This window comes from Bolinopsis microptera, chromosome 8 (assembly GCF_026151205.1).
Source record: "Bolinopsis microptera isolate Bmic1 chromosome 8, MBARI_Bmic_1.0, whole genome shotgun sequence".
NCBI classification, from domain to species: domain Eukaryota; kingdom Metazoa; phylum Ctenophora; class Tentaculata; order Lobata; family Bolinopsidae; genus Bolinopsis; species Bolinopsis microptera.
Window position 1 is genome coordinate 13290161 of NC_087079.1, and position 14073 is coordinate 13304233.

Genomic DNA, 14073 nt, shown 5'->3' on the forward strand with positions numbered 1-14073 from the left:
CTATGTTCAAAGTTTTAATTGCCAACCTTGAAGACTTTTCATTCTTTTTGACTGCTTTTGAACTGTCGTCAAATTTAACTGATGGTACGTGATCAATGGGTAAGAGATTGTGCTTTGTGATCTTATCTGACAAGAGCCTGGTCTTATCAACATAAACAAGCCTGTGAAATTCATTATATTTTTCTTCCGCTTGTTTGAAGAATTGGCAATGTTGATCAGCGATATATACATCCGCATAAACTTGCGTCACAATGTTTTTAACTTGACCATGATGTTCTTTGAGGAAAGGGTTACCCTGTAAGCCTATGTACTCTGCGAGGTTTCGAGTATGACTATTGATCTCTTTAGTTTTTGATGGACGAAGATGATGATGAACTTGCATTTCAGAGTTACCTCGTGGTATATCAGGCACCACTCCGCAACATAATCAGCTGATTTAGTGTTGCCAATTATCCCATGAGAACTCTTGGCACTCTTATTGATAGTCTGCTCAAGAGCTAGGTCTGGGGATACAGCATTAAACGACCCAGGTGTTCTCTTTACTACGAAATTTCCTCGAATAAATGCATCATAGAGTTCAGGGTGGGTTGTTTTGGCCCTTTTTAATAGCTCAAGATGAAAAGATCCGTAGCGTAAATAATTCAACGCATCACAGCCCAAAAATATTGGTAGGAGGCGTTCCAAAGTTTTCATGTTAAGGAAGAAGTCCCCATCTCTCTCAGAACGCACAAAATCTTTAATTGTGTCGATGATTTTCACAAAGTTGAGCCAAAATCTACATTGTGATGAGTTTTCACTACATTTGATTGAGAACGCTTCGATATCATCCATTAGTCGTTTCACTTCTTTACATGTTTGCAGTTCAGAAATTAAAGTCGTCGACTCAGTTTTGAGGTTCTGTACAAGAGCACACTGCAGCTGATCAAGTTTCTGTATTGCTATTGAGTAGTCGTTCATAGAGTTCTCTTTCCAGAAAGCTTCCATTTTGAGCTTAGTAAGTGCATCACCTAGCATCATCAAACCATCAAATGACCGATAATAATGAGAGCCACTCATTACAGCTTCGACAGTTTTCGGTCCAAATATGTTACACTCAATGTAAGCGTCTTCTACCCCAGAGCCCCGAACGAACTTACCAGCACAACGTAACGCAGACTTTGTCAAATGAAAACCGCCGAGAAAAGGAAATATCCGCTCAAAGACGTCAGGTTGTTGGAGATAAATCTTCGTCACTAGGTGATAGACTCCTTCATCGCATATAACAGGCAGTGTCTTCTGTTTCAAAAGTGCTGCAATGCTAGCGCAGTTCTGCAAAAGGCTGTAAACTGTCTCTATTTTGGTAATGGGGTGTGGAAAGATGGGGAGATATCCAACCGTTTTCAACGGTACATCGTTGCTAGTTGATGTGAGAACTTCACAACCGGCCCAAGTTGGTATATGTGTGAGTTGCTGAGTTTCTGGGAGTGGAGTTGATATGTTCCTTGTAAGATTAAGTACCTTTTCTTTTCTCTCATCAGTTTCGTATTGAAATCGTTCTGATTTGAAGCTTGATGGTAAAGGTTGCTCCTTGCTTTTGAGGTAAAATGGCAGCAATTTCTGGAACGGCAACTTTGATATGTACTTCCTGCCTGATACTACAAAATCCGTATGGTGGGAAACTCTGCCTTTGGTAGGAGGGCGGTAGTTTCTTTGACTGAACGGTACAGTTTGATACATGACCAAGACACTGTCGTGGGTTTCGTTCTTTCCAGTTATCGATGATTGGTCATTATGGTCAAAATTATCTATCCCCACACTTGTCTCCTGATTCTCATCAAAATTACTCGGCAGCGAGACTTTCATAAGTAAGTACTTGGTCATGATAAATAGCCCTAACAGCGCTCTCAGCCTCAAAAGTTCTGGATAGCTAATGCAGAATCCCAGGTGGTTGGATGCTGTGATAAGTTCCCTACTGTGACTTTTATGGTAAATTGCATGAGCTTGCATGATATGGAAAGGTGTTCTTATTTCTCCATTATTTGCCATATAATGCATAACCTGAAAGAGGGAGTTTGCTTTGAGAATCTTTTTCGGACTGTTTGTTAAAACTGATTCAGTTTCATCTTCGATTTCATCGTCAGTTTCTGATATTGTATCTGTTGCCACACTCTTCTGATACTTGAGGAATGTTGCCTTGCTGATATTAAGCAAACCCCCCAAAAAATCCATTACGGACTCCGGCATTCTTGTATCCCTCAGAGCAGTCTGCAAATCTACAGCATCACAAAATCTGTCTTCAAGCCCAAAAGTCATTCCTCTCAGCTTTGTTCGTAAAATTCTTCCTGCAGATTTCACTTCGTTCAGGACTTGCAGCTTTTGGATCATCGAGGCAGCATCTGTTGAGGAGGAATACACGACTTCCGAGTCGCTTTTCCTGTATGGTTTACAGAATGACACTTGATCGGAAAATTTATCAACAACAAATTTTTTAATCTTGTGATTGTAAAACTTGCCGTCTGGGTGTTCTGCAGACAGAAAATCCCGAATACTTGAAACTGGCAGTCCATATTCTCTATCAATTAATTCTTCGATTATTGGAGTTACTTGATTTTCGTATATTTTCGATGTTGATGGAGAATCAGAGGAAATGTAAGTGATTTCACAGTTCTTGTGAGCATAGCAATATGATTTCACACACTCTCGTTCTTCGTCAAATTTCTCTCGAATCTTGTTACTTAGTTCATCGTCGTAGTTATCAACACTCTTAGCGATTAGTGCTTTAATCTGTCCAACGGTCAAAAGATTACGTGATTTATCAACAGGTTCCTCGCATAAAAGGCATTTCGTAACCAATCTTTGATAACGGGATAAAAGTAACGCCAAACAGTTGTTGTGATAGTAGAGATCCTGTGCGATCAGACGTTCGACTGAGTCTATATCAGCTAACCGCACCGCTGCACTTTCATCTTTGAGATGTTTTATAGCCACAAGCACCTGTTTTGCCCTTTCAACTTCACAAATTCTGTACTTTTCTCTGATGTTTTTACCATTTATTGTAGTCTGCACCGAGTCACACATAAAACATTTGGTAGAATTCAAAACATGCCCTTTCGTCTGTATCTCAGAACCTGAAAAAGACATCTATAAATAACTTAAATGGTCTGTTGTTTTTTCTTAACTATTAGTAAAAGGTTGAGTGTTCCAAATATATTTTGTACACCGTACAGCAATCATAAAATTTTGAAGAACAGTATAAAATCAAATTTCCATCAAAAGTGACACACATATTTTAAGGATCGATTTAAAAACAATCAAGTATAAATCGATTATTAGTTGATTGATAATCTTAATCAGGTAAGATTTCCAACAAAGCGATAATTTTTATGACAGATTGGACGTTCATTACTTGGAGTGTTTCTATTGGAAGGGGTTTTGCTTCGTGTATTCCGTTCTGTTACGTTCGAACTCTTAGTATCAGTAGACTGTTTACTCTTAAATTGTGCATAAAGTCAGCAGACAGAATATATGACATAATTTGACCATTTAATGTTGTATTGCCTGTATTAAAATATAGGAAGATGTTCTTGGCAAAGGATTGAAAGTTTAACTCACGTCTTTGCTTTCATCTTCCTCCCGTGCACGTTTTCTTTCTTTAATAGCATCTAAAGTTTTCTTGTGTACATAATCCTTGTAGCACCGATTCAATTTCGCGTGATACTTGAATCCATTTGGTAGCAATGCAATACGTCCTAATACCTTTCTATCTGCTCGTGTTTCGGCAGCCTAGAAAAATAGGCTAAATCTATTGCAAATTTTATGCTGCGACACCTCAGGAGGTATTGTAAGGAAAGAATTAAAAATTGTCAAAACCACACAATTAAATGTTGAAATGAATTTGCAATAGTTGTAATAGTTGTAATGACTTGTTAAGATTACCTGCAATACTTTTGTCCTGCCATTGTCACTGCTACTAAGTTTGAAGAGTGTTGTGCTGGCGTCTAAGCAAAAGATACAGTGTTTTTCTGGATCGTATGCCGATTCTTTAGATAGTTTAAGAGATATTGATCCGGTAGGCTGTGACCCTCCAGCCCCTGAATCATGACCGCTACCCCCAATGCAGCTCATAAAATTGGGTTGTTTGCAAAGGCAACTGTTTAACGAAGTTAGCACAAAAACTGCACAAATTTAACGCAAAGAAATAAAATAATCATTGTATCGATTTTAGGGGTTTTAGTCAATGTCATGGGACATCACTTATCAGTTTTTTGCTTGCTCACTTGGTTTCAAATTACAGGAGGTCCTTAGTTTTATCGGCTACATTAAAGGAATTTATCACGAGTAGGTGATGTTAACCAGAACAATAACTGATCAGGGAACACTCTATTCGAAAAAATACCATCACCAATCATTTTCTCGTGTCAAAATACCTAAGGTTTGATACCCCACATGATGCTACAACAAAATTTGAAATTTCATCATTTTGCGCCAAAAATGGCGTAAATGGGCGTGGTTAAGGCGCCACTTAAGTTCAATTAATTATATTTTACCTTGTTTATGTTCAAGTTATACTGACAGTATCATAAAAAGCCATTTAGAAACCTTCATTAGATAATATAGGCAAATTTTGATAATTTTGGTCAAATTTTTCCCACGCTTTAAAAAGGGCGTGGTCACGGGTTTAAACAAACATAAAAAATTATCCACCCAAATTTTTTTTGAAGTAGAGACCCTGAGGAGCACAAATAACATCTCAAACCTTCTAAACTCGCTAAGTTGTGCCAGTTTTAGACCAGATACAGGATTATCTGTTCTATGCTTAACCCACCTTCTTATAGGACAGAATGATAGATTGTAAAGATGCGGATGTAAGTTTTTGTTTTATAAATCTCAACTAATACCGAATAATTGTTATACATTGATTCAATCTACTACTGTTGATAGGTATTTAAGAATTTTAAATATTTGTAAACAATGCTTAACGACCAACTTTTCAGCATATAAACGGTGTTGAAGAAATAGACGATCCAGATTTTCAGCATATAAATGGTGTTGAAGAAATAGACGACAAACTACGCAAGCTTTTTGTTGGAGGCCTGAGCGAGCACACCACCGAAGAAACTAGCAAAGAATACTTCGCACAGTACGGCGAGGTTGAAAATATTAATATTCTCAGATATGACGACGGAAAGTCTAGGTGAGCATTGTCTTAACCCCTCCTACGTAGTGTTCTTTGTGTGTAAAGGTTGTTTGCTCTGTGTGGTGCCGTTGTAGATTTTCCAATCAGCTCTCTGTGCTCAGAAATATTTATATTTGTACGCCCGAGCTCACCGTATATTTTGTGATTGCTTTCTGATACAAGATACAGCTCCTCTCGTGATATAGCGCTATGATTATAATCATATTGCAATACTCATGTGGCTGGTTGTTGTCTAGTATGTCTGTATCGTAGTCATCAGGTTTTTGTAATACGTTTGAAGCGTCTTGGCCATCACATCTAATCAGTTCTGTGATGATTTCATCATTGCACGACTTAATTTTTGTATTTCCCGCAGAAAATTCGGATTTGTGACATACGCCAGCAATGACGCAGCTAAGAGCTGCCTCACAGAAAAGAAAGAAAAGAATCACAGACTGGACGAAAAGGAGATTGAAGTAAAACGAGCCATGCCCAGAGGCAACAAAGACAAGAATGCTAGTTTGAAAACTCACAAGATTTTCGTCGGAGGTCTTGATACCGATGTTGATGAAGAAACAAGTAGGTGATACAGCTTCAATTTTGCTGCTAATCTGGCTAGCAGAAACTTTATACCTTACACATCAGTTGATCTGGGAGCTCAGTGTTATTCTAATTCTAAAGTTCTGTAAAGTAACATATTCATTACTCGTTTTTCTACTGTTGCTCAATTTCAGTAAAATCATACTTCGAAGACACATTCGGTGCGACCGTTACAAAGGTTGATTTCATCAAGGAAAAGAAACAAGAAGGCAAAGAGCAGAAGCGACGTCGGTTCTGTTTCCTGACTCTAGACGACACTGATCTAGTCGACGAACTGTGCATCAGACACTTCCATGAAGTGGCCGGTACCAGGGTCGAAGTCAAGAAAGCAGAACCAAAAGGGTCTCGTCAACGGTACTATGGCGGTTACTATGACTACGGGTACGGTCCGTACAATGACTATCATGGTTACTACAATGGTCCTGAATACTACAACGGTGGTGGTGGTGGTGGTGGCGGCGGCGGCGGCGGCGGCGGTGGTTACGGCTACGGCTACGGCCCAGGTCAGTTAACATCAATTTTGAACCAATCTTCAACGATTCGATTGGAAGTCAGTTTTAATATAAATTCATTTCAAATTCGGTACACAAACTCTAGTTCGTAATAAACTATTAAATTTAAAAAACCGTTTGCAAATCCATAAATGATCCTTAATCTCAGGCTACGGCTACGGAGGTTACGACTACCCTCCTCAATATTACAACGGCAGTGGCCGAGGAAACACGCGAGGTGTGAACTCCCGACCCCGCTCCAACAACCCCAGTCGTGGCGGCGGACCCCAGCAGCCGCGTAAAGGATCCAACTATTAGGGCTGTCCTCAGTAGAGAATAAAGATGCAACACAACTGGTGACATCAAAACAAACTTTACTGACACTCAACTTGCTTGATTGCCGGGCATGGGATGTGATGTCCATTTTAGCGTTTCAGCCCAGATCTTTAAAATTAAAACATGCAAAAAAGATAGGATAAAAGCCAGAGAAATGGTGAAAGATCCTGGGTCCCATAACGTTGGATGTCTCGTTTCCGTGCCACAGATAATGTTAGCAGTTCTTTTAAATTTTACCGGATTGAGTAAGTTGAGTCGAGTGTTGGTTGAATGGTGTGGTTATTGTTAACACATGTTTAATCATATCTCTTTATTATGTGAAACTATAGCAATGCAGCGCATCAAAACTGAATTCACACAGCGGTGTGGCCTGGATCCAAACATCAAAACAAAATAAATCAATTTCAGAATATCTTATCCCTTACCAAACACAAATTTGCTGGTACACACGTCTATCCCAGACGTTTAATTGGTTCAAGATGCGTTTTGGAAGGATCAGTTGCCACACCGTTTTTCAATAGATATAAATGAGATCGATATTGAGTTTTATTTTCACGTTTATATATAAGTTATTTATAACGAGCTTCGTTGTTTTATACGAAGCCATTTTGAAACTGGATTTGTTTGTTTATGACGCTGTTAATATATTGTGTTGAACGCAATAGTTAGCGTCACCAGACTACGGTGCTTTGTGAGTTGATGGTGTCAGCGTGAGGATGAGGAGAGGTAAAAAGTTGGACGAATTTCAGGAATTTGACGTTTTATTTCTTTTAAGGAGGTGAAAAAGGTGATTTATCGTGAGAATAGCCAAGGTTTTAGATGAGTTGTGTAAGCGCGAGGTTTTCTCTCCAATATTTCTCTCCCCAAGTGGTAACTGGCACTGTTAGCTAGAATGAAAAGCCCACAGAAATTGTGATCAACGGACAAGGCAAAGCCTGGAGTTTATATCCAGGTTTAAATTACATCAAACTAGGCTATAATTGAGAATTTCTTAGTGCGGTGACCCTCTTATCCCGCAAACTTTTTCTCTTTTGGGGGCCTGGAACGTTTATTAAATCTATTAAAACATCTGTTTCGGGTATATCTAGTCCAGCTTGTCCAGGCTCCAGTTTAAAGTGTAAATTTAATTTACCAACTTACTTCTTATGTAAGATAAGATGAGTCAGATCGTTTTAATTACATAACTTATATATATATAAGATATTTATTTGGACTTCATTACGATCTCTAAAAGATAGGACAAACTTAACATCTGATGATAAATTATTGCAATTCCAACATACAATTATTTTCTGTCCGGGTCGATTCGTTAATTTCGATTTGTGTATATATCTGATCTCTGGGTTTTGATGTGTCTTTCCCTGAGTGACCAGCCAAGATTAAATAGTAATCGTCACTCTACCGCCGACGACTTCACAAAAAATTGCCAAGACAAAATAACAGAATATTTGCTTCTGAGTGTAAAGAAAACAAACCACTCAAATTTGTGCTCCTTGAAAAAACAATTCCTGCTGTAAATCAAGTGTCTGATTTACTGCAGTGAAAATCAAATGTTTTACCGATCTAATTTTTCAAAAAAAGGCCAAATTCAAATTTACCCTTTTTTCTCTGTGTCACCAGGGACATGACATTGCTATGGCTCGACGGACAGGGAGCACTTAGCTATTTATGGGGTATTTTGCGTCCCTGTCCCTTTCTCGGGCCTTCTTTAAATTTGATGATTCAGTTAGTTGTTGTTGTTATTATGTAAATTTCATTTTGAAGTTTAAATTATTCTTATATTCCCGACTTTTATTCCATCGCTTCACTCGTCAAAATTGTCAAACATTTTCCCCCAGCTTTTGCATACATTCCTCATATATATTATATGTAAATTATTGCAAAGAAAAAGGTTCGAAATGGAACTAAATATCCAAGTTTAATTCTCCGTCCATGCTCCAACATTTTGCGTTTTAATGGTAATATTTCTCAGTAGCGATAAAGAATATGTTGAAATACCTCCGGTGTTTAGTAACCAGTCCACAGTGGGCCACCATACTACAATTGACGAAAAATTGAGTTCTTTTAAAAGGAATTAAGTAAGTTTTGTATTGCAGTAAAAAATCTTGGCTATTAGATGCAAAAAACCATAATTGAATTGATTAAATGGCTTTCGCGCAGCGCGTCGGCGAATTTACGAAATTTTTTGACTGCCAATTTTTTCACTTTTGGCAGTCAAAATTGGCATAACCCATCATTATATTTCTAAAATTGGCTTAAAACACCGTATATTGACTCCTAATCAAGGTGAAAGTACTCTCTTTGCTTCAATTCATGCAAAAAACCATGTAATCATATCATTTAAGCTGAATTTTTGGCACGCACTCAATTTTAGGCCTCATTTTTGACTAATTTTTGCTTAAATTTGGCCAAAAAAAGTTTATTTGCCTCAGGTTGCCCCACTAATGCATGGTACCATCTGAAAGCTCAGACGATTCTCTAAACAATGGTAGAAGAACTGTTCTGGGTTTTTTTGGGTCTTTTTCAGAAAAAAATTCCAAAGTTGAAAAAAGGCCCAAATTTGATGGAATTTAGACTTACCTTGCAGATTTGAAAAAAATTATTTTTTCTCAAACAAACCCCATTTTGAACATCTTTCTTGGCTCTCAATGTCGTGGCCTGGTGCCATGAGGTTATGGGGTACTAAAAAGTGGTCTGTTTTGGAAATATCATCAAAAAATGCTATTTTTCTGGAATTTTACTGGTATTTTCTGACAATTTCAGAAATTTCTGGCATTTGCGCCCAATTTTCTGGTTTCAATTTGACATAACTTTGGCTACGATCAATATTTTTTCATAATTCGAAAACTAAAATGATCAATAGCCTCAGGACTATCAATTTAAAAACATTCTAAACACATTCAACGATTATCTTTAGCAAAAACTCGAATTGGATGCCTCTAGACCTAAATTTCAGCCATGAAAAATTTCTATGGAATGAGCCAAAAAAATTTTTCTGTGACTTATAAACGACCAAAATTTGTTTAAAAATCAATATTCAACTGATTTGAAGTAAAAAATAATGTTTGAAATGATCTAAATTGATCACTGATGGTCTATTACAGTATGACCCCCTATTCTGGCCCACTGTGCAGTCCCAGGGACCCCGCGTTTGGCAGAGAGCCAGGTGGCTGAACTAACCGAGATAACATTAATCCTTGATATTGGATACACTGTAATCATGCGTATAAATGCAACAGAACAGCGTTCAATCCAGCATTCCAAGTAAGTTATTCTAAACGTAAACCTGCGTCATATACTTTTCATTTAAAACTGACGTCAACAAATTGATCATATAAAAAATTGGCACAACTCCAATTCTTCTTAAGATCTAATTACTTCCAGGGTGCAATTATAGCTAGTAGCTGAACAGATCACCTACCTGACACCTAGATAGCTGAATAGATACTGATACTACCTAGTTGAACCTAGCACCAACTTGCGACCTAGTTGAGACCTAGTTGAGACACCAAGTTGAGACACCAAGTTGAGACTTAGTTGATAGAACTCTAGCAGTTTGAACATTTCAAGTGGACAGTATTTACATAAAAACAAACTTCGAAAATTGATTAGCATTGTTGTACTACTTATAAAATTTATATCTTAAATCAATTGTTTACCGTTTAATTTACTGATCTACCATTTTATTATTGTATAATGTATTTTACTATTTATTGTATAAGTCACACTCATGACCTAAATCCTTAGCTGGCTCAATAGTTCGGGTTGTTACTTGTTGTAATCCACAATGGCTGAGGTAATACATAATGTATAATATACATAATATACATAATGTCAGTGTACTTCATACATGATAATATGGTCTGTTTCTCTGCTTGATTTGATTTACAATGGCTCTAAGTCTTGATACTATCTACCGTTATCCGCTCTTTGATTTATCTGTAAAGCTGAAGTTTCCGGTGCCAGCTCTAACATAGTTTCTCTTTCCCAGGCTGTCACTGAAACCCCGGTCACTGATGCACCCGAGGCTCCGGAGGCTGAAGAGAAAGTAGCTGAAGAGATGGCAGTAGAGGAGACACCAGCAGAGGAAGCTCCAGCAGCGGAGGCTCCAGCAGCGGAGGCACCCGCAGAAGAAGCATCAGCAGAAGAGAAACCTGCCGAGGAAATGCCCGCAGAAGAGGCACCAGCAGAAGAAGCACCAGCAGAAGAGAAACCAGCAGAAGAGGCACCAGCCGAAGAAAAACTTGCTGACGAAAAACCAGTTGAAGAGAAAATGGATTCCGATTCTTACGAACCCGAAGAACCAGAAAACTTGAGGAAGATCTTCGCTGGAGGGCTGAACAGGGAAACCAGTGACGAACAGTTCAAGGAGTTTTTCTCTCAGTTCGGCAAGATCACGGACGGTGTTGTAATCAAGGATCAGGGACAGAGTAAGTTGAACAGTTATTTTTATTACATTTTATATGCTCTTTATTATTGTGTGAAACATGTTAAGTGCGGCTATGGTCATCTCTTTTTAAAGAGTTGGCAAACGTTGTGGAAAATGATAACTAGTTTGCGGTTAAGGTTGTTGTTATAAAAATTAACTTACTTAAAGCTGTGGAAAAGTGACCTATTTTAAGGTTCGATCATCCCAACTTAAAGCTTAGTGCGTTTATGACAACACTCCATAATTCCATGCCTTTTAACTTAAACTTAAATTAATTAACCTTTATATTCATTTCAGTAAGCCGAGGATTCGGTTTTGTAACATTCGAGAGAGTATCAGAAGCTGACGCCTGTATAGCAGTCAAGAAAGAGGGGGGCCACGAACTCGACGGTAAAACAATCGAAGTGAAAAGAGCTATTCCTAGGGAATTCCAGGAACCTTCCCAGCACGAGAAATCACAAAGGTATGTCCTTCTGAAAACCAACGGCATATTTTGTTTTTCGTTTCAAATTATCCTAAGTCACGTACACTGTACAGGTATCATTATATTTGTAGAGGGACTGCCTAATCTAAACACATGTAGAGCATAAAATGCGTTGTGGACTGTTCAAAGTATTATGCATACATAGAGTGTTCACATTGGACCACCCCACATCAGTGTTAAGAAACAGTAAGCAAAAAGCGCGTTTTAGCACGCATTAATATTGAAAACATGGCCATTGAAACATAGTGCACAGCTGATATGTGTGGAGAAAAGTTTGAAGTTGAGGCGTGGTCCTTTAACTGGTTGTGTGTGTGTGTGAGTGTGAGTGAGTGTGTGTGATAGTTTGCACGCGCTTTGCTGGTGTGAGTGGGGATGCACTGTACGTGTCAGTACACGCAGGGGGGATCAGGTACTAAGTTCTGTACGTGACGTCGACTTAAGTGTATGATCCTCCCCCCGGTACACGCACGTGCAGTGAGTGCTGCACATTCTTTTTTTACTGGAGAAATGTAGATGTGGATTCTGGTGGGAAGGTGAGGCATATTTTTTTGTTATGTGCGACAGTGATTGTTAAGCCGATTGGTTTATTTCTGTCACGTCTAAAAATACGCCTCCCCAGAATCCTCATCTATTCTGCAGAAAGCATTCTAGAGAATTCTCCTGTTTTATTGGAGAATGTGAAATATCCTATATTATAACAGTTCCAACCCGCAGGATATATCTTGGAAAAGTGAGAGAAGGAATCACAGAAGAGAACGTCAAGGAGTACTTCGAAGCTAACTACGCGTGCAAGGTGGAGAATGTCGACCTTATTAAGAATAAAGAGGGCGAAGAGCCAAAACTCAGGTAATTATAATAAGCAAGACGATATAATTTGATTTAAAAAATTTGTCTCAACTCTGCTCTCTGCTAACGTTAATTATTTTCTGAAATTAGTCTGTACTATGAAGTTACATTTCTAACGTAATTTTAATCTAGGGGTTTCGGCTTCGTGAGTTTTGACGACGTGGACGCGGTTGATAAGATAATAATCGTCCGTAACCATGAGATAAATGGGATCCAAGTGTTTGCCAAGAAAGCAGAACCGAAAGGTGGCAGTGGTGGTGGTAGGGGACGTGGTCGTGGACGAGGTGGAGGTTTGTTCATTTATTTACTTGTTTATTTCCACACTGTTTCTGTCATTCCTTGGTTTATTTTTGCAGAATCTAGCTGTATAAACGTTAATGTAAGCTGATGATTTAGATATGATAATCAAGACAGCTCATTCCACTCATTATCACTACACCAAAGGCATAATTTTAGTTATATTTCCTCTCTAAACACTAATTTTGGGTATGATCCAACCCACAAATCCTGAGATCATGTTTATATTGGACGTTTACCGGGTGGCTTGCGGAAGAGATAGCAAGTTGCTGTAGACTTACAGTCCAACATTTAACACCATCTGAGATCTCTGACATGTTACGTTATATCGTGACACTGTTCGTACTCTCCGAACATCAAACCATATTATATCATCTTTGTACTGTCCTAACATTAATTCGTGGCAAACCTCACGCAATACATTGTATCTTTGTACCATTATTTATCACGGCATACCATAATGTCAATATTCTCTGTCAATAAGTTAGTGTTTAACCATCACCAATATTCTTCAGGCCGTGGACGAGGTGGCGGTTACGGTCATCGTGGCGGCTACGGCGGTGGCGGTTATGGCGGCGGCGGATACGGTGGAGGTTATGGAGGCGGTGGTGGGTACGGCGGTGGATATGGTGGCGGCTATGGTGGTGGTTATGGCGGTGGGGGCAACAGATTCCAACCTTATTGATCATTGAAACTGGACTCAAAACACTTCGTCACAGCTTATCATTGTACATTATTTATTAAAGACCCGGCAGTTTCTGTACGATAGACCCCGGACCCGCCAGTTTCTGTGTGATAGACTGAATCTAAATTGCATTTTGAATTATATTTTTATTTATTTTATGATTTTATTTTACTAACTGATACTGTGGTTATTCTCTCGTATCCAGCCATAAAGCAAAAACTGTCAGCAAAAATGTAGCAAAACATATGAAAAGTAAGGGGGATATCAGCATTCCAGCGCCAACTTTTTGTCACGCGCACGCGTGTTCACGTCGCCAGCATTGTAGAATTGGCATACACCCACGTACAACGTAATCTAATATATATATAATACCCAGTACTCATAATAGCATGTGCACCACAATCCGCCCACATATCAGCTACCAGTTATCATAGGACGTGTTGGCATGTGACCACTTCCTAACGTAACTACTTGGCAGTTGAATCCTGCTATCATAATCTGCTGTACATCTGCCAGTTTACATCATTAATGCACAGTACCTAGCAATGGAACTCACTTACACTATAAACCAAAACATGATCGCTTCTAAAGAGTTGTGCCTACATTAAACCTACTGCTTCACAGCACACCAATTGAACCGGTCTAACTGCTGATTGGTACCGAATCGTTGTTGACATAAGTTGCAGACTGGCCAGCTAAGTAGAAGTTAAAGTAAGCTCGCTGAAATCAGTTGAGAGTTTAGAGTGGAGA

The 14073-nt window shown here is 38.7% G+C and overlaps 1 protein-coding gene across 2 annotated transcripts; it reads left to right on the forward strand.

Annotated features, from left to right (window-relative positions):
* The first annotated feature begins 3026 nt into the window (after positions 1-3026).
* Positions 3027-13502, forward strand: LOC134819183 (heterogeneous nuclear ribonucleoprotein A3 homolog 1-like). Of its 2 annotated transcripts, XM_063828973.1 has the most exons (7): positions 3027-3037; positions 10330-10378; positions 10574-11012; positions 11309-11474; positions 12210-12341; positions 12474-12631; positions 13154-13502. In XM_063828973.1, the coding sequence occupies exons 2-7, from the start codon at positions 10370-10372 to the stop codon at positions 13321-13323; spliced, it is 1074 nt and encodes a 357-aa protein (XP_063685043.1). In that variant the 5' UTR covers positions 3027-3037; positions 10330-10369; the 3' UTR covers positions 13324-13502. The 2 variants fall into 2 exon arrangements, with proteins under 2 accessions (XP_063685043.1, XP_063685044.1); XM_063828974.1 differs by lacking the exons at positions 10330-10378; positions 10574-11012; positions 11309-11474; ... (1 more) ...; positions 12474-12631; positions 13154-13502 and adding exons at positions 4815-4844; positions 4974-5173; positions 5532-5734; positions 5890-6258; positions 6416-8363 and having other exon boundaries at positions 3033-3037.
* Positions 13503-14073: the final 571 nt, after the last annotated feature.

What these genes read in the sequence shown, in the direction of transcription:
- LOC134819183 (XM_063828973.1), top strand. An exon ending in AATCAAGGATCAGGGACAGA is followed by an intron (nt 11,013 to 11,308) that starts GTAAGTTGAACA and finishes TATTCATTTCAG; the next exon opens with TAAGCCGAGGATTCGGTTTT. An exon ending in GGCGAAGAGCCAAAACTCAG is followed by an intron (nt 12,342 to 12,473) that starts GTAATTATAATA and finishes ATTTTAATCTAG; the next exon opens with GGGTTTCGGCTTCGTGAGTT.